Source organism: Hippopotamus amphibius, chromosome 7 (assembly GCF_030028045.1).
Source record: "Hippopotamus amphibius kiboko isolate mHipAmp2 chromosome 7, mHipAmp2.hap2, whole genome shotgun sequence".
Classification (NCBI taxonomy): Eukaryota; Metazoa; Chordata; class Mammalia; order Artiodactyla; family Hippopotamidae; genus Hippopotamus; species Hippopotamus amphibius.
The window spans coordinates 103,161,311-103,186,015 of record NC_080192.1 but is presented as its reverse complement, the minus strand read 5'-3'; the positions used below and the strand labels follow the sequence as shown (position 1 = coordinate 103,186,015).

At 35.1% G+C, this 24,705-nt stretch overlaps 1 protein-coding gene across 4 annotated transcripts in view; it reads right to left on the bottom strand.

Annotated features, from left to right (window-relative positions):
- The window catches only part of RTN4 (reticulon 4), a 67,307-nt gene that overhangs the window by 1,886 nt on the left and 40,716 nt on the right, over nt 1-24,705 (bottom strand). For all 4 annotated transcript variants that reach the window (XM_057740656.1, XM_057740657.1, XM_057740658.1 and 1 more), the window contains 3 exons: nt 12,280-12,487; nt 8,866-9,004; nt 473-542 (listed from right to left, as the gene is read on the bottom strand). In XM_057740656.1, the coding sequence (XP_057596639.1) occupies nt 473-542; nt 8,866-9,004; nt 12,280-12,487 (417 nt within the window). The remainder of the gene's footprint in view (nt 1-472; nt 543-8,865; nt 9,005-12,279; nt 12,488-24,705) is intronic.

The following is a 24,705-nucleotide window of genomic DNA, read 5'->3' as shown; positions in this document are numbered from 1 at the left end:
TCCTGGCGTCAAAGCATATTACACAGACTTTATAAAATACATGCCTCCCTGGCCCTGGTTAGTTAGATCTATGACTACACCATCAAATAAGGCCACCCTTGATCTGGTTTATTGCTGATAGTTGGAGTAGTCTTCAGGAAGTAAAGTGGCATTTCTATAAACAGTATCAGTATTAGCAACTTATTTAAAGAGATCACAATCTCTAATGTATATCCTCTATTTTTCCTACAATATAAGAATATTCTCCACTAAAATGTCTTTAAGCTCCTTGTACACCATCTTTTTTTTTTTTTTTTTTTTTTAAACTTCCTGCTCTGTGTAGCATGTGAGACCTTAGTTCCCCAGCCAGGGATCGAACCCACACCCCCTGCAGTGGAAGTACGGAGTCTTAACCACTGGACCACCAGGGAAGTCCTCCATCTTTCTTTTTTTTTTAAAGTAATTTTTCATTCCAGTGGTTTTGTAGACTTACCCAAGATCAGTAGTGTCAGACCATTGAACAAGGCACCAACATAGGTAAATACCCACATCAACACTGCAAACTATAAGAAAATAACATTAGCCGATTAAAAACAAAATTCAAGTTTTTTTTCTTTTAAAAGATTTTTTTGATGTGGACCGTCTGTAAAGTCTTTATTGAATTTGTTACAGTATCACTTCTGTTTTATGTTCTGGTTTCTCTGGCCACAAGGCATGTGGGATCTTAGCTCCCCAACCAAGGATCAAACCCACACCCCCTGCATTGGAAGGCGAAGTCTTAACCACTGGACTGCCAGGAAAGTCCCCAAGTAAAGTTTCTTTATTAAGCCTTCAAATAAAAGCAACCTATCTAAATGCCAAACTACTAGAGACATACTCCTTGGAGACTTGGTAAAATAATATGGATATTTCACTTCTAAGTTGCCAGTCTCGATTCAGGAATTTCAGAATCTAATTAAAGCAATTAATAGATTCGGTTCATATTTCTCTGGAGTACACGACCACATAGTTGATTCTGTTTTCTCTGAGATCAGAAAACATACCAAAAGTACACCACCTTACCCTTCCAGCTCTTCTACAGCATTTAGCTTCTGAATGGGCAGACTGGAAAGCTATCATGACAATTAGCTATTAAAACTGATTTTAAAGTAGTAACAAGTTAAGTGATATAAGATCTATATGAGCTGAATAATTCAGATATTAAAATCGCAGACATCTGAATAAGCAATAATGGTGCAGGGATACTTATTATCAGAGAAACTAGGTTTCAGGTACCAAAAATATCAGCTCTAGCATTTTGTTAAGGATCAGAGATACTCTCTCTCTAGTGACACATGTTTTAACAGCCAATAAGGACCCCTTAGAATGAGGGCTCCTCAAACTTTTATACCTAGTAATAAAACTGACCATTATTCTTCTTTTAGCCACTGCCTTCTTTAATTATTTAACAAACACTAATCCAGTTCTTACTATATTAGTGCCAGGCACTGTTTTAAATGCTTCACAAATACAAACTCATCTATTCCTCCTAACAACTTTAGGAGGAAATTCCTCCTAACAACTGCTATCATTTCTACAACAGATGCAGACACTAAAAAAATAGAGAAGTCTGATAACTTGCTGGAGTTGAGGTTACACTGTCATATTTCACTGTCCTCTACAGGGACTGGGGACTGCAGTGAACTGACTAAACTCCTATTTTAGTAATCCTGGTCTCAAAATCTGGGATTTTTTTTTTTTAAATCATTAAATACAGCAGTTTGGGAAAGACCTTGTTTCTACAAAGTGATTTCACTTTGAGAAGTCCTTTATTTCCTCTCCATACTTTAGTTAACTCATGAATGGTTGAACAAGAGGATTTCCAAGTTTTCTTCCAGTTCTTGGTGACATCATAGAGTAAAAACTCAATGACATGTTCAGAGCAGTCTGGATTTTATTAAACATGCAGCAGCAGCAGCAGTTCCTTTGCTTCCTATTAAAAGCCTTCACGTGTCTGGTAATCTCTCTGCCATATTTAGTAGGTCACAAACATACGTTCTGTGATGCCATTTACAACAATTATTTAGGTACCAATAACAAAATATAAATGAAAAGGAGAGGAGTTAGCACCTCCATCATCTAGAGTAGGGATCAGCAAACTTTTTCTGTAAAGACAGTAGGATAATAAACATGTGCGGTTTTGTGGGCCGAAGGGATCCCTGTCACATATTCTTTGAATATTATCCTTTAAAAACAAAAACTATTCTTAGCTCCCAGGCTGTACAAAAACAGGCCATGGGCCAGACAGAGTAGTTGTTAACCGTTATCTAAAGCGTATCTTTCTCCATGGATTCATTCATTCAACAAAATCTGACTGAATGCCTACTATGGGCTGAGTACTGAGCAGTAATTAAAATGTTCAGACTCTGGTAATTATATTTACTGCATGTTAGGAAGACACTTTGGATTCCTGCAGCAACTGTCAGTTCTACAAAGAGCAACACCCTGGTTACCCCTACACAACTGAATTTAATGTTCAAGTGAGCAAACATCAAGCATTCTTAACACCTGTCAATTGAAAAGCAAAAAGTAAATGCTGGCCTGGTCTTTGCAACTGCTATGGAACCACTAGGTAGAAAGGAAGCATGACTCCAGTTAGCAAGCCTTTTCCCTCTCACATAGTTTTACAGACTCCTATTGCAAAAGCTAAATATAACTTCTGCACTTGAGCAAGTTTACCACAGAGCAACAGAGCTATTTTCATCCATCACCATCCACAAGTCGAAAGGAAAGAGTCGACCTTCTACATTTTAGAAGAAATTGCTTTAGCAATAAAGACACGCTTACCATGACAAAATTCAGAAAAAATACACAAGCTAAAAATAAGTCCTGATTCAGTCATTAAGTAACCAACAAGGCTGCACTCCAAATCCACAAAGAAAGAAGCCCAATTTCACACCTAGGTGATCTAAGGGGCTCAAATGATCACTAGACTTGCCTCCTGGAGGATACTCTTCCTAAAAGCCAGACTATCCAGATGCACAGAGAGGTACAGAGGGAGGCTTCAAACGTCTATGGGGCCAGGCAGGTGACATAAATGCATGAGGGAGGCTCGGTGAGGACTGAGGCAGATGTGTGTATCCTCCCTCTCAAGAAGCACCCACAACCCAGCTCCACAGACTGTTGCCAAGCAAGTATTCTAGGCCAATGTTGCCAAATTTTCCCATTTTAAGAGAGAAAGCAGAAATTCATATTTTTATGTGCTATCACAGAATTTTTAAATGTTGCAGCTAAGTTTGGAGAAAATTTAACACTTCAGGGGCCCAAAACAAAAATACTGGGTAAGGGGTTTCTAGAGGACACACCATCACAAGAGAAAGCAGTTGAGAACTAGCATCTAGCAATTGCACAATTACTGAAACTTTGAACATAATAACAGCAACTAACAAATTTATGAACATACAGTAGGTCAGTCTCATCATAACCCCAAAAGTTAAATACTGTTATTATCCCCATAGAAGAGAAAACCAAGACACAGAAAGATTAAGCAAGTTGCCAGACCAGAGGTGACGGTGATCTCAGGTTTATATGACTCCAGAATCTCTGGCTCTGCTATACAGTAAAAGCATTTCAGAGTAACTGTTTATTAATGGTCACGGATGTGCATGCTATTACAAAAAGGCAGGGAAAAGGTCAATAAACACTCTAAACCTACAGATTCTATGCTATTCCATGGCAAATTCTTGGCAACACTGCAGCCAATGCATATTAACTGAGGAAGTCAAAGACTCATCTCTCTTTAGGCAGTAGTGAGACTGGAGGGAAGAGGGGCAAAGTACAGCGAAGGTCTAGTAAATACTGACCGGAAGAGGGCAAGGGCCGTGTCTTGTTTGTCTTTTGTCCAGGGGAATAGGGAATTCAATTTAAGTGCATATTACATACATATCTCATTAAAAAGCTCTGCAGATTTGTTTTTAGATGATGCCTCCATGGAGTGGGGAGCATTTTTAAGGAAAATGAGGGGAGGGTGCTTAACAGAATTTCCGAAATCACTCTGGCAATTCTGACATTTTCGAATTTTTCCTGCAGTTTTAAACACTGAAAATCATTTGACTTTTGACATCTTCAGCCTCATTCATTAGTATCACATTTTCCCCAGTCCATTTCCTGTCTAATTTTTCTGTGAGCCAAAGAAACCAGAAAAGAAACTGCCAAAATGTGTATGTTAATAAATGCCTAAGAGCCTGAGGGCTAGATTTTAATGTTCTTTTGGGTCAGCTATTTCTGGAATTCAGGCCTTTTTTGCTCACTTTCAGATTTCAGACTGAATTCTGGAACATTATGGTTACCTGATGTTCAGAAAACTATAGCTAGAAATTTTCTTACAATTTTAACTACATTTTCACTGAAAGTCACACAATTACTGTCATAAAGAATCCAGTCTTTATCACCCAGAGCCATACAACAGAAAAACAAGAACCTGAGCCTAAAACACCTGTCTTAGTATCTAATAAATAAAAGTATTAGACTTTTTCTTGGAATTTGGGGTTTCAAAAGGCAGAACCCCCTAATAAAGCTGAGCCTTACTCAAGAAGTCCCAGAGCTGAGCCGGGTGGAGACTGTCACATGTTTTTCTTTTATAATGAACCAGCGGGGAGGTATGTATGGAGGGGAAACTATAGCCCAGGGTTTACAGCTTAAAGCCACAACTTTTAAAAACAGTGATTCTCCAAGCAGTATCCTTAGGAAAATTAAATCACAATTTCAGGGGATGGGACCCCCACCCCTTCCCCTTCCCAAGTATCATTACATTTTATAGCTCCCCAGTGGTTCCAATGTACAGCCAAGACTGAGAACCTTTATTTTAAAACCAGAGCCCCTTTCAAAGACCCCTTACACAGAAGGTCAATCACAGAAATGGAATTAAACCTTAACTAGGTGGTTTAAATTTGTTCAACTATCTTATACTAGTTTTCTGGTGGTAATGGGTGTTATTTAAACAAGGTTAACAATTATCACTAGGTTAAAGAAAGTTATCCAACCTCTTCTGGACTTCTCAGAGACTAATAAAGTAATATATGCTAGGCTCTCCAAGAAAAGGACACATATACAGCTTTCACAGCTAAATTTTACTAAAAAACACTCCTCCTTTACTTCCCTTCCCATTCATTCTCCTCCCCATACCTTATGTCTGGTACTCAGCAAACCCACTTAAAAACAAATCCTGAGGATTGATCAAAACATTTGCCTGGTAAAGTTTTATACTAATGTTTGAAATAAATCCTACTGAATAGAATTAGAAATATTCTGTCAGTGATTTTGCCTATAATATTTGACTAGAATTAATCTTTTGGGAAATGGATTGTTGCTCAATCTATGGGCAGTTGAAATCTTTTATAGGATTTAGAAGCTTGCAGTTAACTGCAGAGGAGCAAAACAAATGGAACAATTACAGTTGACCTTTGAACATAAGAGTATGAACTACACAGGTCCACTTCTCAGCATGTTTTTTTTCAATAGTAATTACTACAGTACTACACATCCACAGTTGGTTGAATCCATGAACATGGAACTGCAAACACAGAGGAACCTTGGATAAGGAGGAACTGGGGATATGGAGGGCCAACTATAAGTTGTACATGGATTTTCAACTGTGAGGAGGGTCAGTGCTCCTAATTCCCACTTTTAAGGGTCAACTGTACACAAAAGTTTAAAAGGAGAAATCCGCAGAACATGTCTTATTTGTCCAAGTCAACCACCAAAAGGATATCTAGACCAGGCATAACAATAAAGGACCAGCTCACAACAAATCTTTCGCAATGTGCCTGATGAACCTTGGGGTTTGGTTATTTCTTTAGAATAATGTATAGAATAATCTCTCTCTCACACTGCCAAAAACAAAAGAAAAAAAAATGAGAATAAGCAAGAAGAAAAATTTCACACGCTAAGAACAGTGGCTCTAAATTTTTTAATTTCTGAGAAGGAAGTTTTCAAATAGAAGTAGTGGTAATTATGACCCAGAAACTAGAAATGTAGATTATTTAAATTTGAGGGCATGAAATACTTATAAAGACAGTGAATTACAGAGAAACCTCTTTCAAATTTTAGAAAGCTATTATTTTAAATAAGCCACAGAGCTTGATACAGTGTCTTGTTTTCTAAATGGAAAAAATTTGCTAATTCCCACTGCATTTTCTTGAAATCAGGGTGGTTTCCATTTTCCTAGCTATGAACTATATAAAATAAAAGTAATCCCAATCAAAAGCTCATTCCTATAAATTTTTTTAAAGCTCTGTTATTTAACAAGATCACAAATTCATCTGGAAACTGGAGAGACTGGGGCTATTATTAGCAAACTTTCCAAATTTAAAATCTGACTATAAAGAAATAAAATCAGTTTAACAGAGCAAATTGATTTTTCCTTTACACTGAAAAAGTGAAAGAAAAAAAAGAGAGAGAACTGAAAAAAACATTTTTCCTTGCTTTAGGTAAGAAGAATGATTCTCCTGCCAAACTCTGTAGCTAAAAGGCAAAAAGTAACAAAGTCTGAAGGAAAATAATTTTATTTTTTAAAATCTCTATAGGAACAAAAACTATGGGAGATAAGAGTGGCAAATGCTCAAGGAACTCTCTCTGGAAAAGGAATACTATTAAGTCATTTTAAAAAGGGACAAGAGTGTTGTTTTTTCCTCAGCTTTTTTCAGTAAGACAAAAGCAAGTATCCTGTGTTTTATTCAGTGAAAACAAATGGAAACTATACAACTCATACACAATGACATAAGAAAAGGTTAAACTAAAGTCCCCCCACGTAGCAGAACCACAAGGTTTATCAAGGAAGACCCTCTGTGTATATTATTTTGGATTGGGAGAATTCAAGACAGACACCCTGCGTAATTCTTTGCCTCAACAGATTTTGAGACCTAAATGCACAGTTCATTCTAAGTGTTAATATGTTGAAACAACTCTTAACATATTTGGAGCCCTAAATGAATTGCCATCTGGAGAAGTCACCAAGCAGCTTTCCTTGAGCTCTGTGCTTGCCAAAACACACTACTCGGGAAAACCATTCAAATAAGTTTTATTTTTCTCTTTTCTAATCCTTAAGGAGAAAAAGTAGTAAACTACACTTCTAATGCAACTCTTTTGTTGCAATATTAAGAAACAAAGAATGTTTTAAAAACATAAGAAAATTTCATAAAAATAAAGCATTCCAGAAAGTAACCTATCTCATTATGTGCCAGTTCCTGTTACTTTCAAATTGGCAAAATCACTCAAGGCAAGAATTTACCAAGTTCAGTTTCTCTCATTTATGCTAGCTTCCTCATAAGAACACAACTGTTTAAAAACAAAACAAACAAAAACCAAGGTAATTTTCAAAAGAAAATTTTAAAATGAGATTTAATAGCAAAAAGAAATTATCTCATAAAACTAACTTATTAATAAAATTTCCTCATATTCTAAGATATCTGTGCAAGTTTCATGATGCCTTTGTTTGACGTCACCCCCCCCCCCAACAATTCTGACTGCCAGATTCAGAGATGGCCCTTTGCTGTTTGAAGCTCTGTATCACTATTTATAGTGTTTCTTCTCAATCAGTTCCTACCCACACAAGCCTTCATCTTACACTGCATCAGTACCTTCCCCTCAATAATTTTTCAAACATGTTCCACCCCAGCAGTCAAGCTATATATTGTGAATACCACTTCAATGAACAGAGCTGATTTCTTCTCGGACCATATATACAAGGTTCTATTTGATTTACTCCCAAATATTATTTGTTCCCTTTTGAAACGAATCAAACACCCCAAATGACATAACCATGATCTTTTTATTTACAGACTGATATCAGATTATTTCAAAGCACTACTACAGAATGAGTCACTAAATGCAAGCACTCTACACAAAAGAGATAATAAATAATAAAAGGAAACTAAATTATGTACCATTAATGTTACTAGTAACTGAGGTACCAAGTCTTAATAAACTGAGAGACGCACAAAGCGGAAAATAATGTCCATTTACTGGCCTATTAAGGCTAAGATATATGTTAAAAGCATTTTGCACATTTAAACCTATTCTGACCAGTTCAGAAACTGTTTCACCGAATCTAAATGCCCAATCATCCCATTGCTATGACATCCTTGGTTTGCACAATAAATTGCAAACTTGTACACAACTCTTGGAAAACAGAAATTATGCTAATTACTATCATAGTACATTTCTACCCAGGCTTAGATTGGAAACAAGTCCATCTTAAGTCACAGGTAATAATACATAGAACACAAACAGCAGATTCTACATAAAGGAAAAGCACTATACTCCCAGTGCTTTGAGTTCACATTGCATGACCAGTTTAGTGCTTGCTTTGAATCAGTCTGAACTTTTTGCAAGGTGAGATTCTAACAGCTGCTATGTAGCAAGATCCAAAAACTAAAGAAAATTCCAAAGATTACCAACTGATAATTATTTGACATGATTCAGAATATTGAAGCTTTTCCAGAATAAAGATTCCAAGAAAGTGTGAAAGATATGAAATAGCTTATATGTATGTATGAATCACACACAAGCTAACAAATTAAGTGCTAGACTCTAAAAATCAAGCAGATGAAATCATATCTGGTATTAAATCTATTAGATAATCTTTATTCTTATAATCAAAATTCTCTTTCATCTCACTTTTAATCTATGTTTTCCAAAAGTATGAATTTATAACATTTTCCTTTAAAAAAGGAATTGTCTTTCCTCCATCTTAAATATTTGATTGGATTCTGAATTTTGGAACCCAAGTTTACAGTAATGATTTCATTACATCTTTATCATTTACTTTAATATAGAAAATAGAATTTTACTCTCTTAACTCTGATATTAAATTGGGTATGTCAAAAAATGGAAAGCAAATAAACTTACCTTCAGAGAATCAACTAAATCATCAACTAAGAAGAGGCGTCTGAGTTCTTTTATCGTGCAGTTCACGTGGCCAAGAGCAGAATTACTGTACTTCTGAACCAACTCCTCAGATATAGCAACGTCAGATTCCAGATATGCCCTAGAAAACAAAACACTTAATTGTCACTGACTGGATGATTTTCCCTGGATGTCTGTCAATCAGCAATTGTATATCTGCAAAAGAGGACATTAATAAAATAGTTTACTATAGAAGCCTACTCTTTCCAAATTAAGCACAATGTAAAAACTTGCCAAGCATGGGGTATTTCACTGATAACACAGGTATAGAATACAAGCATACGTTTTCAAATCAGGCCTATCTGAGCTTGAATCTTAAGCTCTACCACTTACCTGGCTATGTAACTTTTGAAAGCTACATCCCTTTAACCTCAGTTTCCTCATTTATACAATGGAGATTATCTTGAGAATTCAATGAGTAGTGCTTAACACAATCAGGCACAAAGAAGCACTCAATAAATGGTAGTTATTATTATGGATTTGGTTTTTTCAGGTGGACATAATGTTATCTCATCCAGTTTTCCTAACAAAGATCCTATTCATTTCCAAATACTACACTCTCTCAGCCTAACCTTTAGGGGAAACTACCCAATAAGTCAAGCCCGGTTGTGAAAAGGCTGCCAAAAGTACAAAGGCAATTTCAGTAAAACACAATAGTTACTGTCCATTTAGATGCCCCAATCTATACTGAGATAGCTGAGATTGTTAAATTTAAGAAGACAACTGTAATGGGGAAAAAAAGTCAAGTAGGCAGGAATGCAAGGAATTGTTTCATTAGTTATTGTTTCAAAGAAGCCTTTTACCTTAGAGCAATCCGAAGTGCTAAGTATTCTCTCTTATCCGTTGGAAGCAGCTGCCTACCCAGTCCCTCCTCAAAAACTCCCCATATCTGTGAATACCAGTTACTGGAAATTACAGTCCTCTTTGATAATTCCTTGTCTCACAGTTTTACCCCTGCAATATACCCCAACTATGTCTCCTTGTTTTTATTCACTATACCATCAGTTTAAGTGCTCATTATTTAAAAACTGGAATAGTCTATCAGTGTCCAAACCAGTCTCTAATCTGTCTACATCCTGATCCACTCCTTGAGCCAATGCCAGATTCATTTTATTTGAGCTATACTAGATAGTCCTATTTAGCTTCAACTCAGGTGGGAATTAGAAGACCTGCTATCACCTGGCTCTGTAATCTTGCAAAAGGCATTTAACTTCTCTGGGTCATGGTTCCAACCCTACAAAATCAGAAAAACAGACTTCCTGAATCCATTCTGACTCAAACATTTTATGATTCTATGGTTCCAACTTTTCAACCACAGCCCTCCTAAATCTTTCCAACCTTATTTCTCACTCCTATGTTGTAGCTCAAAATTGAGCCACTCATCAAACATTTTTCATCGCAATGTGAGGCTTTGTTCCTCACACTGTTTTCCCAATCCACAGTGCTCTACTCTCTCCTGGAGATAGCATACCCAGTCAGTCAGCACCATCTCAAATCCCACCCAAATATGATGTCTCTCCCAACCCTACTATGTAACTCTAACAATGCTTTCTTTTGTATTATTCTTACAGTAATTACCATATCCAGCCGTGAAATATGAACATGTGTATACCTCTACATTTTTTTCTACTAGAGTATAAACTATCAAGGATTAGGAATATATCTTTATTAGTACAATGTCTAGCACAGGGCAATTGTTATTTATTAGCCAACAAATAGCAAGTTATTAATTATCAAGTTTAAAATGGTCAAAACATTCACATCTACATTTAAATCAGCAAAAATTTATGCAGCTTTAAGAAATATAGAAAAGTGGCTGATATGACTTTAGCTGGAATTCTGCTTCTTTGTAGCACTGCTTTTGTTCTTGCTGAAGACAAGATGCCTGACCAGCAGGCACAAAGGCAGCACTCTCCATTAACGACACCCTGTGGATACTTACATTCATCCACCTGGCATTTATGTGATATTAATACAATGCCAGCACAAGCAACACTCTTATCCAATGACCACAGGTGTTACACATGAACTGTATGATATTAACTTTACCAATGTGACTGGAGAACTTGGAAAACTGTCCAAAAGGCTTATTAAATTGGCATGTTGGCTGAATTTACTTTATAATGACCATAAAAGGCCACTGAGCTAAGGATAGTGTTTCTAAGAAAATAAAGAATAAAGAAATCATTAGTTTCTTCTAAAAGTCTTTAAAATCAATATGTAAAATTTATAGGTAATTTAGAATTGTTAGCTTGAAAATGTTTTTATATATTTCAGTGTAACTAATTAAAAATCATATTCTTTTACAATTTGTTACATGATATAACGCTGCTATTTTGAAGCAGCAGTTTCAAGTTACTGAGTTCAAAGTTTGTTCCCCGCCCCATCTGTAAAATGAAGTAGTATCTATTCTTATTGAGCTTCATGAAAACTGGGAGCCTGAAATTAGGATAACAGTGATGTTAACTGATAGAAAGTAACAAATCTGAGATAAAAGACTCATTTAAAGACATGGTGAATTAGTGGCTGTTGGAGACTGGGTGGGGAGTGACTGCTATAGATATTGATACAAAGTGTCTTTTGGGTGTTGTGAAAATGTCTGGAATGAGATGGTGACAGTTGTACAATTCTATTAATATACTGAAAACCACTGAATTTTACAGTATGTGAATTATACTTGGGGAATGTGCTGAGTATGAAGCGAGGTCAGAAGACCCAAGCTGAGGTGCGTCCACCCCATTAGGAAGTAAGACATATGATGCTACAGTGTACTTCTCAAAATAAGGTAAGAAGATGACAGTTTAGAGACAAGGAGATGCTGAAATAAAGGAGCTCTCCAAGGGGTAATACAAAAGTAATGCCTTAGGGGAGAAGAGGAAGAAACTAGATAGAGAAGGAATGGTAAGAAAAGACATAGAATGATGAGGAAGCATAATAGAAAAACATAAACACACTACTGGAAAGAAAGGTATTTCTAATATCAGATAGCATAAAAAGTAAGCAATAAAGAAAATATAACTCTCACCAATCCCAAACATGTTAAAAAGATACAGCTCCCATAAAAGTAAAATTAGGTAACCAATACCTACTTCTAATAAATAAATATTACCAACAAGTAGTAGAGTTAGGTTAATAATACATAAGCCCAGTCTTTCCCATCATGAGCCTGGGAAATGCTCATTAGGAAATCTCAAAAGCAGATGTTTTTGGTACAGCTTTTCAGCAAACATTTGCAATTATCTTTTAGCAGTAAAAAATACATGCCTGTAACTCTACAGATAGCAGAATGAAGTCTCAATCAATACTAATCTTGTTTACAGTGCTGCCACTGTGTGCCTTGTTTTCCAGACATCTCACCTGAAAGGGTGGCCTTCATCAGATTTCTGGATAGCTTGGATCACACCCTTATATATCCTAAAGCTGATAGTCACAGAGAGCAGGGCCAAGGCAATGTAGGCCGTTACACTCACAATGCTGAATACCGTCAGTGAAAGCAGCAGGAATAAGCTGGCACCAAACACCACTCCAGTCTTCTTAATGTCTCTCCAGTAGAGGAGGTCAACAACTAAAAATTTAAGAAGAAGAAATCTGAAATTAGAGCATTACTTTACCCATTTGTATTTGGCGCAATTATATTTACTGCACCTACAAAAGTAAAAAGGCCTCTAGATATAGTAAAACCAAAACCTGAACTATTAAAGAAAGATTAACTATACAAGCTAAATCTTAAACCCACCCTAAGTTGAATATTAGCATAATACCTATACTGACTTCCACTTATCATAAAATATTTCTCATTCAAATCTACTTCCTACATGTCCAAATCATCCTGGCTATACAAGATTATTAGATCTCTCAAGCCCCACAGCAAACTTCTAATCTAAAACAAGAGGTTTCTTAAAAATCATCTTGAGGGTTTTTATCTTCATAAAATGCATGATATATATATACATTCAAATAATAGAAAAAAGTATCATACACACTCACTAAAATGAGATACTTTAATGACATGAAAATATATTTATCTGCAGAAAAATCACTAATTCCAAACAGGCCAAGAAACTAAAACTTTACTAGAAACTACACAGATGAGTTTCACAGCTCTGCTTTTAAGAGATCTCTGAGAAACTTAACAAAATTGTAACCTAACTTGGCTAACATTAAAACAAAAATTTCCTACAAAGCAAACAACAGAGGGAAACAGCCTTTAGATTATACCCAAAAAGCTATTTCCCTCTAGGAGTAGGTAAATCTAATGCCATAAAACTTTAGGTGTCAAAGAAAAAAATGTGTTACACTGTTATATAATGTTTATTAATAGCAAGAAGTCAGACAAAGCCTAACCTAGCAAGTCTGCTCTTGGCCCATGGTCACAGGCCACTGTGGGGATCAAATAACCAGAGGACTGTGGTCTCAAGATCAGGTTATGCACAACCCAAGGAGAATTGTGCAGTGTGCCAAAGGGCTCCTGAATTCACAGGCTAAACATTATTCATCTCTTTCTGAATTGTGAACAACTGGGGTTGGGAGAGCATTCTTATAGTAAAATAAAGATGGACATACTCTTGAGTACAATTTTAAATAGTTGTTAATTTTTAAGATAAAGGAGGTGACAAAGAAAATCACATTTCTAAGGATTGCTTTGGTCTTGATCCCCAAGTCCTCTAAGATATTTGACTTTCCTTTACTGTTAAGGGTACTTTTGTGGGAAAAATTATGTATGTGAACTGTAAAATGTTAGATATTATTATGAAGCTCTAAATTCCTATTAGTAAATAACATATGAGTACTGATCAAGATATTTTAAATGCCCATCACACTGTGTTGCACATAGCAGGGGTTCAACAACATTTATTATGTTTAGGGAACATTTATTCCATTCTCCTAAGTATGATTTCACTTGAATGCTATTAATTTAACACCCTATATATGATTTACAACTTTGTTTTCAAACTCTTATTTCAACTATTTATTAAAGTCTTCCTTATTTCAAGTTCGTTCCAACTCTGCCTAAAACACCTATATCAGTTTTGTTCTATTCAACTGGTTTCTACTACTGTACCAATGTACTAGCCCAACTGAGACATGACCAGAACTTGAAATAGTGTTATCTATACTACGAATAATGAACATCGAATAAAAAATAACAGCAATGCTAATAGTTTTCTGACATCCAGCAAACACTCACTGAGCTGATACTGTTCAAAAAACTCAAACCTAGTAGAATTTTAAAAACCTGAAAATAGGGACATGGATTTTTCTTTAAGCCCCATCCAACTCTAAAACACTACAATTCTAGGAAGATAAGACATAAAAACAGTATCAATAAATCCTAAAATAAATATCACAGTATTGGGATTTTCTAGGTGGTGCAGTGGTTAAGAATCCACCTGCCAATGCAGGCGACACAGGTTCAATCCCTGTTCCAGGAATATCCCACATGCCACAGAGCAACTAAGCCCATGTGCCACAACTACTGAAGCCCATGTGCCGAGGGCCCATGTTCTGCAACAAGAGAAGCTACCACAATGAGGAGCCCATGCACCACAATGAAGAGTAGTCCCCACTCACCACCAACTAGAGAAAGCCTGTGTGCAGCAACGAAGACCAAATGCAGACAATAAAAAAATAAATTTTAAAAAATAAAAAATAAAAAAATATCACACTATTGTGAGAATTTAGAAAAGGAAAGACTGGAGGAAATTTTAAGACTTTGTGAAACAGACAGATATTGAGCTGGGTGTCTTGAAGAATGGGTAGGAATCTAGAAAACCTATAGAGACAGGCCTAATTATAAGTCTCTGCTAGCAAAGGCTCAAAAGAAAACTAATGTAGTTTTGTTTTTCTTTTTTTAAACAGGTATATCAAGAGGGTAGGGGAAACAATGACAAAGTTAGCCTTTGGCAACATTCTTTCCTGGAGGCTCCCCCTGTGCCCCATAACAGTGGCTTATACAAGACTGAAGCACTTATGACTCAGTCTGGAGTTGAATCACCTCGACTCAAACACTGGCTCCATAACATACTAGCTATGTGACTTCAGGCAAGTCATTAAATCCCTCTACACTTCAGCTTCTTCCTCTATAAAATATGTTTACAAATAGGTATGATCTTATTGAGATATTGTAAGGATTAAGTGAGATAATGAATTAACAAAATTCTTCATTAAGAAAATAATGAATATAACATTCAATATAGTACATAGCATATAATAAATTCTTAATAAATGTCAAAGCTGTTATTTTTTTGTTGTTATTATTATAAATACCACCACAATCATTATCACCTTTCTTATCCAGGTATTTAAATAATAAATATACAGAGAAAAATAAAACAAAATGTCAACCTATGAGTAACTTTACAGTTAATAAACTGTATTGCTGTGTTATATCACAAACATGTTACTTTATAAACCACACAGAAAAGGATTTTAAAACTTATCTGTTTTCACTATTATAGGGCACATGAAAGTTGATAACCTAGAAGACTGAGCAAATAAGGTACACCCCAAACCTATTTTTATATGGAAAAAAAGTCTCCTTTGTAAAAATGTCTGGTCCTCAAATTGCTCCAAAAAATTTATTAACCTTTGAAATCACTATTGATGATAAAAAATAAATGTGGATATCCTCACTATTCTTTACCATTATTTAAAAACCAGTCAGTAGGGCTTCCTTGGTGGCACAGTGGTTGAGAATCCGCCTGCCAATGCAGGGGACATGGGTTCTAGCCCTGGTCCAAGAAGATTCCACATTGCCACAGAGCTACTAAGCCCGTGCGCCACAACTACTGAGCCTGTGCTCTAGAACCCATGAGCCACAACTATTGAGCCCATGTGCCACAACTACTGAAGCCCACGTGCCTAGAGCCCATGCTCTGCAACAAAAGAAGCCACTGCAATGAGAAGCCACACACCACAATGAAGAGTAGCCCCTGCTCTCCGCAACTAGAGAAAGGCTGCACATAGCAACGAAGACCCAACACAGCCAATCAATTAATCAATCAATATTAGTCAGTAAAACCTGATTATGAAATAAATGACTTTAGACTTAGAGGTATATACAAAATATTGTCTACTCAAATTACCTAACAGAGTTACTGTCTGAATAGTTTCAATGACCAGATAAGAATTATTTATAAGTAGTCTATGATTTCTATATAGATGGCTATGGTGTAAGGAAATATCAGTGACTGGGACTCAAAAGACCCATATCCTAGCACTGGCTCTGCACTGTATTACTTTGGATAAAGCTCTACTTCCTCTAGAGTCACAGAAACTAACATGATTCACAGTACAAAGATACACATTAATCCTGCATTCAAATTCCCAATCAGTGCATCCAAATTAGTGAGATTTTATGCTGTATTATCTGTGCCAAGTAAAATTTTAAAATATCTGCTTCCTTTTTCGATCTAGATTTACCGGGGGGAGAGAAGCTTAAATATTTTTATTTTTATCAGTCTTTTGAAATGAACCTTCCTAGAAACACTTTTTTTGGTCAAACATCGAAGCTTTAGGAAAACAACAAATTCATATTCCTATAATTTTTCAAGCGATTATCAACCATGTCATTATGACAACAGTGTGAGAGGAGCTAGAAAAAAAATACTGGAAAGCTACACACTTTTTACGCCTGAGAGATGTTTTCCAGGTTGCTGATCTACATTCTCTACATATCCCTTTATTTCCTGAGTCAACATTTACATCATACCAAATACTGTCTGTAGACATTACTTCTTTCAATTACTAAAATCCTGTAGGGCAGGCTTTCAGACAAGAAAGTGAGACCCAGCTCTTATATGACTGGACCCAGATCATTTAATTAATAAGTGGTAGAATATGAATTTTTAACACAGGCTTCCTATTGATAAAAATCACACTCTACATGTATGATGCCAAATTAAAGGCTCAGCATATCAAAGTTCTTCAAAATGTTACACATTTGCACATATAATGAATATGCAGAGTATAAGCAGATAATTATTACATGAGATGAATCATAAAGGCTGAGAAGAAAGCCTGTTTCATTAAAATTAACAAGATAGGTTAATAAGGAACTCATAAATTTTAATGTACAAAGAAAGTCAAAAATTATCTGCACTCTGGCTGTAGAATTTATAGAAGTTTTAATATAATGAGTGCGGATAATTGTTGACTCACCCTCGTATATACTTAAATCCAAAAAGGAGAAAAGAGCTCTATTCCAATATCCCTGACCTGTATGTTTCTACAGTAGAAAACTATAATTAATCAAGTTGTTGAAAGCATCTTTTAAGAAACATGAATCTGATTAAGTAAAATTAGGATACAGCTATGCAAAAGAACATTATGTAGCCATTAAAGACAGTGATATAGACTTATTAATTACCATAGACACATTTCCATAATGATAAATAAAAATGTTACAAAAAGATTTATATAGTATAATCTCACTTTAAAAATGTATAACTATGAAGTCTGAAAGGATATCTAGTAAACGGAGTTTTTATCTCTGGATAGTAGTGTTATGAATTTAACGTGCTTTTTCATTCCCTTTTATGCCACCTGAAGTTGTCCCTTTCCGACGGCAAGCATGAATTACGATTATACTTACCAAAAATGCACCCCTTTCTATTCCTGTTTGATACCACTAGAGAATCTTATAACAAGTGTGATTTTCCCAGTAGACTTTCCTACTGGGAAGAGAATACCCTCCCTGATAGCTTAATATTTATATACAAATATTAGTATGTAAACATTACATACTAATAGTTAAAATTCTGGTGCTTTGGGCTGAATCAAGTCAAATTCCCAAAAGCTGATGATATGGCAGTAGTCATGTATATGATCCAGCAGTATTCAGTGACTGCAGCCTAATACAAATATAACTGCATGAAAATACAGTAAGTCATAACCTAACTACCTTCCTTTCCACCTATCAAATGGTTCCTAGAAATGAGGGCTCTCCAATAAATAGAGCTCTGAAAATCTTGTATGCAAGTCGATACATATTGTGTGAAAATATGTAAACAGCTATATAAGAGTTCTCAAAGCAGATACCAAGAGTCTTGTGGAAATAAGTCCCAGGGATGCCCTGGTAGAGCCTTAAAGCACTGAGGAAGAACAAAGGAAAGAAGAGACAAGAGAGACAGGACAACCAGGTATCGGTAGGCAAACATAAGACAAAAGTAGTATTTCCTGGAAAAGGAAGGTCCGAGAGGCAATCTACACTGTTACCACAGTCATTGTGCAAAGTATAGAAGGATTTAAATCTTTTTTTGTAAAGTAATTTAAGAGATTGTTAGTGAAGCTGTAAGGATGAAAAAATACTAGTTTCTAACAAAGAAGTATGCCACCTTAACTGACATTCACCAATATTTCTAGTCTCACAGATTCCTTAAATTAGTTTTAATGAAAAAACTTTGGAAGATTAAGTTTATCCAGGATTGTTGATTCTCAATGGAGGGAGTCATAAAGTTTTATTAAAACCCTTTCTGAGAAATATATTCAAACACTATTGCTTCTAATATCCGTCAAGAAATTTATATCCATTAGTTAATTTAGACGTTTGTTCAATCCTGATACCAAAATTAGGCGGACACATAACAACAAAAGAAAACTACAGACCAAGATTCCTTACGAATACAGATACAATAATCCTCAACAAAGTACTAGCAATCTGAATCTAGCAACACATAAAAGGGATTACGGATTAAGGCCAAGTGGTATTTATCACAGGGATACAAGGTTGGTTAGACATACGAAAACCAATCAATACTACACCACATTAAAGAAAGGAAGGAAAAAAAAAAAAAGGACAAAACCCCACATGATCATCACAATAGATACAGAAGAAGCATTTGACAAAATCCAAGAAACTTTCATTATAAAAACACTTGACAAACTAGCAATAGGAATGGAAGGAATGTCCTCAAGCTGATAAAGATTATCTATAAAAAAACCCACAGTTAGCACCATACTTAATGGTGAAAGACTGAAAGTGTTCCCCCTAAGGCCAAGAACTAGGCTAGGATATCCCCTTTCAACTTCTATTCAACACTGTCCTGGGGATATGGAGGCAGGGCAATTAGTCAAGAAATAAAGATCTCCAGGGACTTCCTAGGTGGCACAGTGGGTAAGAACCCGCCTGCCAATGCAGGGGACACGGGTTCGATCCCTGCCCCAGGAAGATATCACATGCTGCGGAGCAATTAAGCCCATGTGCCACAACTATTGAGCCTGCGCACTAGAGCCCGTGAGCCACAACTACTGAAGCCCATGCGCCTAGAGCCTGTGCTCTGCAACAAGAGGCCACTGCAAGAAGCCCGCGCACCACAATGAAGAGTAGCCCCCGCTTGACACAACTAGAGAAAGGCCGTGTGCAGCAATGAAGACTGAACAAAGCCAAAAAAAAAAAAAAAAAATCTTTTAAAAAAATAAATAAAATAAATAAAAGACCTCCAGATTGTAAAATCAACAATCTCTATCTGCAAATAACATGATGTTGTAGGTAGAAAATCCTAAGGAATCCACCAAAAAGCTACCAGAATAAACGCATCCAGAAATGTTGTAGGATATTAAAAAAAAAAAATCAATATACAAAACTCAGTTGTATTTCTATACTAGCAATGAACGATCTGAAAATGGATTAAGAAAATAATTCCATTTATAGTAGCATCAAAAAGAGTTTAAAAAGAGTGAAAGACTTAGAAATGGAAAACTACAAAATATTGTTGAAAGAAATTAAAGACAATTAAATGGAAAGACACCCCACGTTTATGGATTAAAAGGCGTTAATATTAAAATGGTAATACTGCTCAAACTGATCTACAGAGCAATCTCTATCAAAATCCTAGCTGCCTTTTAGTAAAAACTGACAAGCCAATAAATTGCAGAATTCCTATGGAAATGCAGGAGATCCAGAACAATGCAAGAGAGCCAAAACAATTTTGAAAAACAACACAGTTGAAGAACTCACACTTCCCCTTTTCAAAACTTCCAACGAAGCTAGAGCAATCAGTTTGGTAGCTGCACAAGGATGGACAGACAGATTATGGAATAAAATTAAAAGTCCATAAATAAACCCTTACATTTACGGTCAACTGATTTTCACAAGATGCCAAGATATTCAATGGGGGAAAGAACAATTTTTTCAACAAATGGTGCTGGAACAACTGGATATCTAATTGCAAAAGACTGAAGTTGGACCCATACCTTACACCACATACAAAAATTAACTCAAAATGGATTAAAGACCTAGAGTTTAAAGTACAAAACTCTTAGAAGAAAAAAATAGGTATAAATCTTCATGATTTTGGACTAAGCAATGGTTTCTTAGATATGACACCAACAGCAGAAGCAGTTTAAAAAAAAAAAGATACATTAACCTCAACACATTAAAAACCTTTGTGCTTTAAAGGACACTATCAAAGTAAAAATTCAACCACAGAATGGGAGAAAATATTTACAAATTAAACACCTGATAAGACTTGTATTCAGAATATATTTTTTAAAAACCTCTTAAAACTCAACAATAAAAAGACAAACCAATTAAAAATGGGCAAAGGATCTGAATATAAATTTCTCCAAAGAATATATACAAATGGCCAGTAAGCAATGAAAAGATGCTCAACATCATTAGTCATCAGAGAAATGCAAACCAAAACCAAAAATCAGATACCACTTCAGACACACTAGGATGGCTAAAATAAAAAAGATGGACAATGACAAATGTTGACAGGAAGTGACAAAGATCAGAATCCTCTCACATTGCTGATGGGAATGTAAAATTCAGCCACCATGAAAAACTTTGGCAATTTCTCAAAAAGTTAAACAGAGAATTACCATATGACCCAGCAATTCCACTCCTAGAATTTCCACCCAAAAGACTAGAAAAAAATCTATGCACACAAATGTTCACAGCAGCATTATCCATAATAACCCAAAGAGGAAACAACCCAAATGTCCATCAACTGATGAATGGATAAACAAAATATGCATACAAAGGAGTATTACTGGGCCATAAAAAGGAATGAAGTATTGATCACATGCTACAAACGGATGAGCCTTGAAAATATTACGCTAAGTTAAAGAAGCCAAACACAAAAGGTTACACAGCTGTATGGTTCTGTTTACATGAAGTGTCTAGAATAGGCAATTCTATAAAGGCAGAAAGTAGATTTGTGGCTGCCAAGAACTGGGAGGAGTAGAGATGGGGAGTGAACGATGATGGGTGTAAGACTGTTTTTTTTTTTGGGGGGGGGGGATGAAAATGTTCTGAAATTAAATAATGGTGATGGCTGCACAATTCTGTAAATATACTAAAAATCAATGAGTTGTACACCCAATTAAAAAATTAAAAACTAAAAAAAATAAAATTACTCATTTTAAACATGTTTCTTTGCTAGGTTGTAAGCTTCAGAAGACAGCATGTTATCTTACTACCTACTACATCTCCAGAGCTGAGCACAAAGCCTGAACCAACTAAACCTTCAATAAATATTACTGATTGATTAGAATGAATGCATATTTAATGCCAGTTTAAAGCATACACTAATTCTAATTATTCAAAAAATGTTTCTATGCTTTGGATTTAACATTTGTTATATTTAAACTACTATCAGATATCTACACTTATTAAGTAACAAATAGCAATGCTTTCATATACTTTATAGAACAGTAAATATTGTTTTACAGGCTTGTCTCTCCTTACTAGACCCTGAAGGACTGCTAAATGACTTTCATCTTTATATTCTCATCACCTGCTTCTTTAATATTTGCTGTACTGCCTGAATAGTGGCTAGATTAAAATGTTTCTACTCCTAATAATAATTAAATACTATAATATTTTCAAATTAAAATAAAGCACATCTTCAAATAAGAACTACAGGGTCACTAAAATGCTAATTTTGGATTCCTCTGTTATCACTTTATTAGTTCTGTTTATGAAGGAAGAGTTTAACAGCCTCTTTATCCTTGAGAAATCAAAATTAACACAAATGGCTTGTGCAAGGAGAGTTTAACCCTTCATGGTTCCTGAAGTCTCCTCCTATACTGCAGAATGGATGTTAATCATGCAAGACAACCCACTAGCACCTAAACTTTATTCTTAAGTAAAATGTTCACGAAATATCCTTTTAAAGATCTGAAATTAATCTAACAATACTTTTTCCTCTTATAACAGTGGAGAATGCTTCTGGATTACTAAAATAATTTTGATCAATTTAAACAAATTTTTGTCATTTAGAAAAAAGTGATTTATTCCCTGCAGTGCTTCCCCACTTTTGTTTTCCAAATAAAAATGTGAAAAATCTTTATTTTGACTGTGCTTTGTGCAGTGCGCAGAGCAGTAGCAACTTATCAAACTAAAATTTTAATTTAAACTAATTCAGTATATATAATTTTTTATTCAAAAGAAACACTTATGGCCCAATGCAGAGTAAGAAGAGTTGCCTACATTTGGTAATCATAAACTGTCATCTGTCATAGCCAAAAATAGTACCAGCCTTACATGCAGGAGTCATCCAATTACATTTTTGCCTCAAATAAAATTCTTATGGAAGCTCTTCCTTGAATAGCCTGAAGTCAGGTTTCAATTTTTAAATCTTTTGTCTGAGTGGAAAAAAAACATTGAACTAGATGGTCCTAAAAACACTGGGAAAAGAAGGAACAGCTAGCAGTAAAATGCTTACTTCCCAAGCAAAAGCAAATATTAAGTTCTCCTTAATAAAGTCAGGTGAAGAATGAGAAAGGGAGAAGGATGGTTAAAAAGGAAGTTAATAAACATAAACAAATATATAAATATTAGAATGATATTAAATTTTAGTTATTTTTCAGCATAGTCTTTATATTAATAATTAATTATGTAGTTATTAGAAATCACAATCCTTAAATCAAATTCTTCCCAATTGCCAGGAAAAGTGACTAGAATTCAGAGTTAATCATTTATTACCACATAGTAAGGCTTTTTAACTCCATATAGCAAGCATTCAGTTGGCTAATTAATTACAGGTGAAGGTCCATAGAAAAAACTATGCAGAGTGGGAGCTTAACTCTTTCAGCAAAGACAGTAAGACTCTCATGTCTTCCTTCTATTTACCATCAATCAGTATGACCCTGACTAGATCACTTACTCTAGTTTCCCTATGTGTAAAATTAGAAAAATGATAGCCACCTAACAAGTTAGTTGAAAATGAAAGGAGATTTCACAGATGGAAATGAGTGATGAACTAAACACACTAAATAAAGGTAATGTCTGAAGAGATAAAGTCAAGCAGGGCAATCAAATATTAAATACGATGCTTAACTTAGCTCTGATTTTTTTAAAGGTGAGTTCAACTTTCTCTGAAAGCACTGCTACCTTGGTTTCAGTTTGCAAGTTTCAGATTGAAGGATACCTAGTAATGCCACAAAGTATCTCAACCAAATACTTAGCAAACCAGCATCTCTTGGCCATTTCTCCTCATCCTGTAGCTAGTGTTTGCTTTTTGGTTTTTGTTTTTGTTTTTTTTTTTGAGCCAATGAACTTTCTTGGTAAATTTTATTGAAATGTATCATACATGTAGAAAATATGCAAATCTTTTTTTTAATCTTTATTGGAGTATAATTGCTTTACACTATTATGTCTGTTTCTGCTGTACAAGTAGCTAGTTTTTTTTAAAAGACACAATTCCAGGTCCTTGTCTCCTTCATCACTAAATCTTTCCTGTCTTACTTCTAACAACTTTACAATATGTTGTCCATTTCAACCACTACACATCTAAGGAAGAAACATTTTACATAAAAACAGCATAAATTCTGTATTTGCCCTTTCTATAATAATTTAGTAACCCCTATCCTGAGCAAGGAACTGTGCAAGTTCTTTGTATACATTATCACTAATCATAACTCTATAAAGTATTTATTATCTGCATTTTATACATAATGCAACTGAGGCTTATAAGTACTATTAAATAAATTGTGAAGAGTTACCAACTGAAATTCAGGTCTGACTGTGAAGGTCTCATTCTTTCCATCACACCACATTTTGTATTTAAAGGAATTTATTGATACTCAAGTTTGCTTTTTATCCTACTTGAGGATTCCAAATAGTGTTTCAACCCCAATTTAAATAATTGAGAAGAGAGAAGCAATGAACTAACAGACCAGTAAATTTTAATATGGATTTGATAATAGAAGTAAATTATATTATGTTTAAATGCAAATTGTAGTTCTTAGAAACCATCTAAATTGTCCCTCTTTGAAAATAACAAAACTATAAATAGCTATATCTATAGATATAGATAGATAAGACAACACAAATCAGAATACAAAACTGCAAATCTTCCTAATGTTGTCACAGCTTGTAAGGTTAACGTTTTGAGTAATGTTGGAAAATTACTCTAAAAAAAGACTGACAGTCCAATAGGCACTTCAAAACAGAATATCTGACCTCAAAAGATTATGAGAAGCCAGGAGGAAAGTCATTAAAACCCTTGAACATTTTTTGTAAAAGGACATTACATATGATCCACTGTGAAAATTCAACCATAAAAATGTTACTTTGCGCTACCAGTTCCGTAGTTAAAAACTACACACCAAAAAGCCCAAAAACTTGATTCAGCTCTGTTCATTCTAAGAACTTATGCACAGCTATGATTATAGCCTAAATTCTGTTAAGAATAAACTAAAACTTACTTTCATAACTGTTGGTTTTATGTTTCAAGATAAAGTCTTAACCAAATCTTTTTTCCTCTGTTATTTGCTATGAAATTTGAGCTTACTTTAAGTGGTTATTTCTCCTATATTAAGTATCCTCAAGTAGAA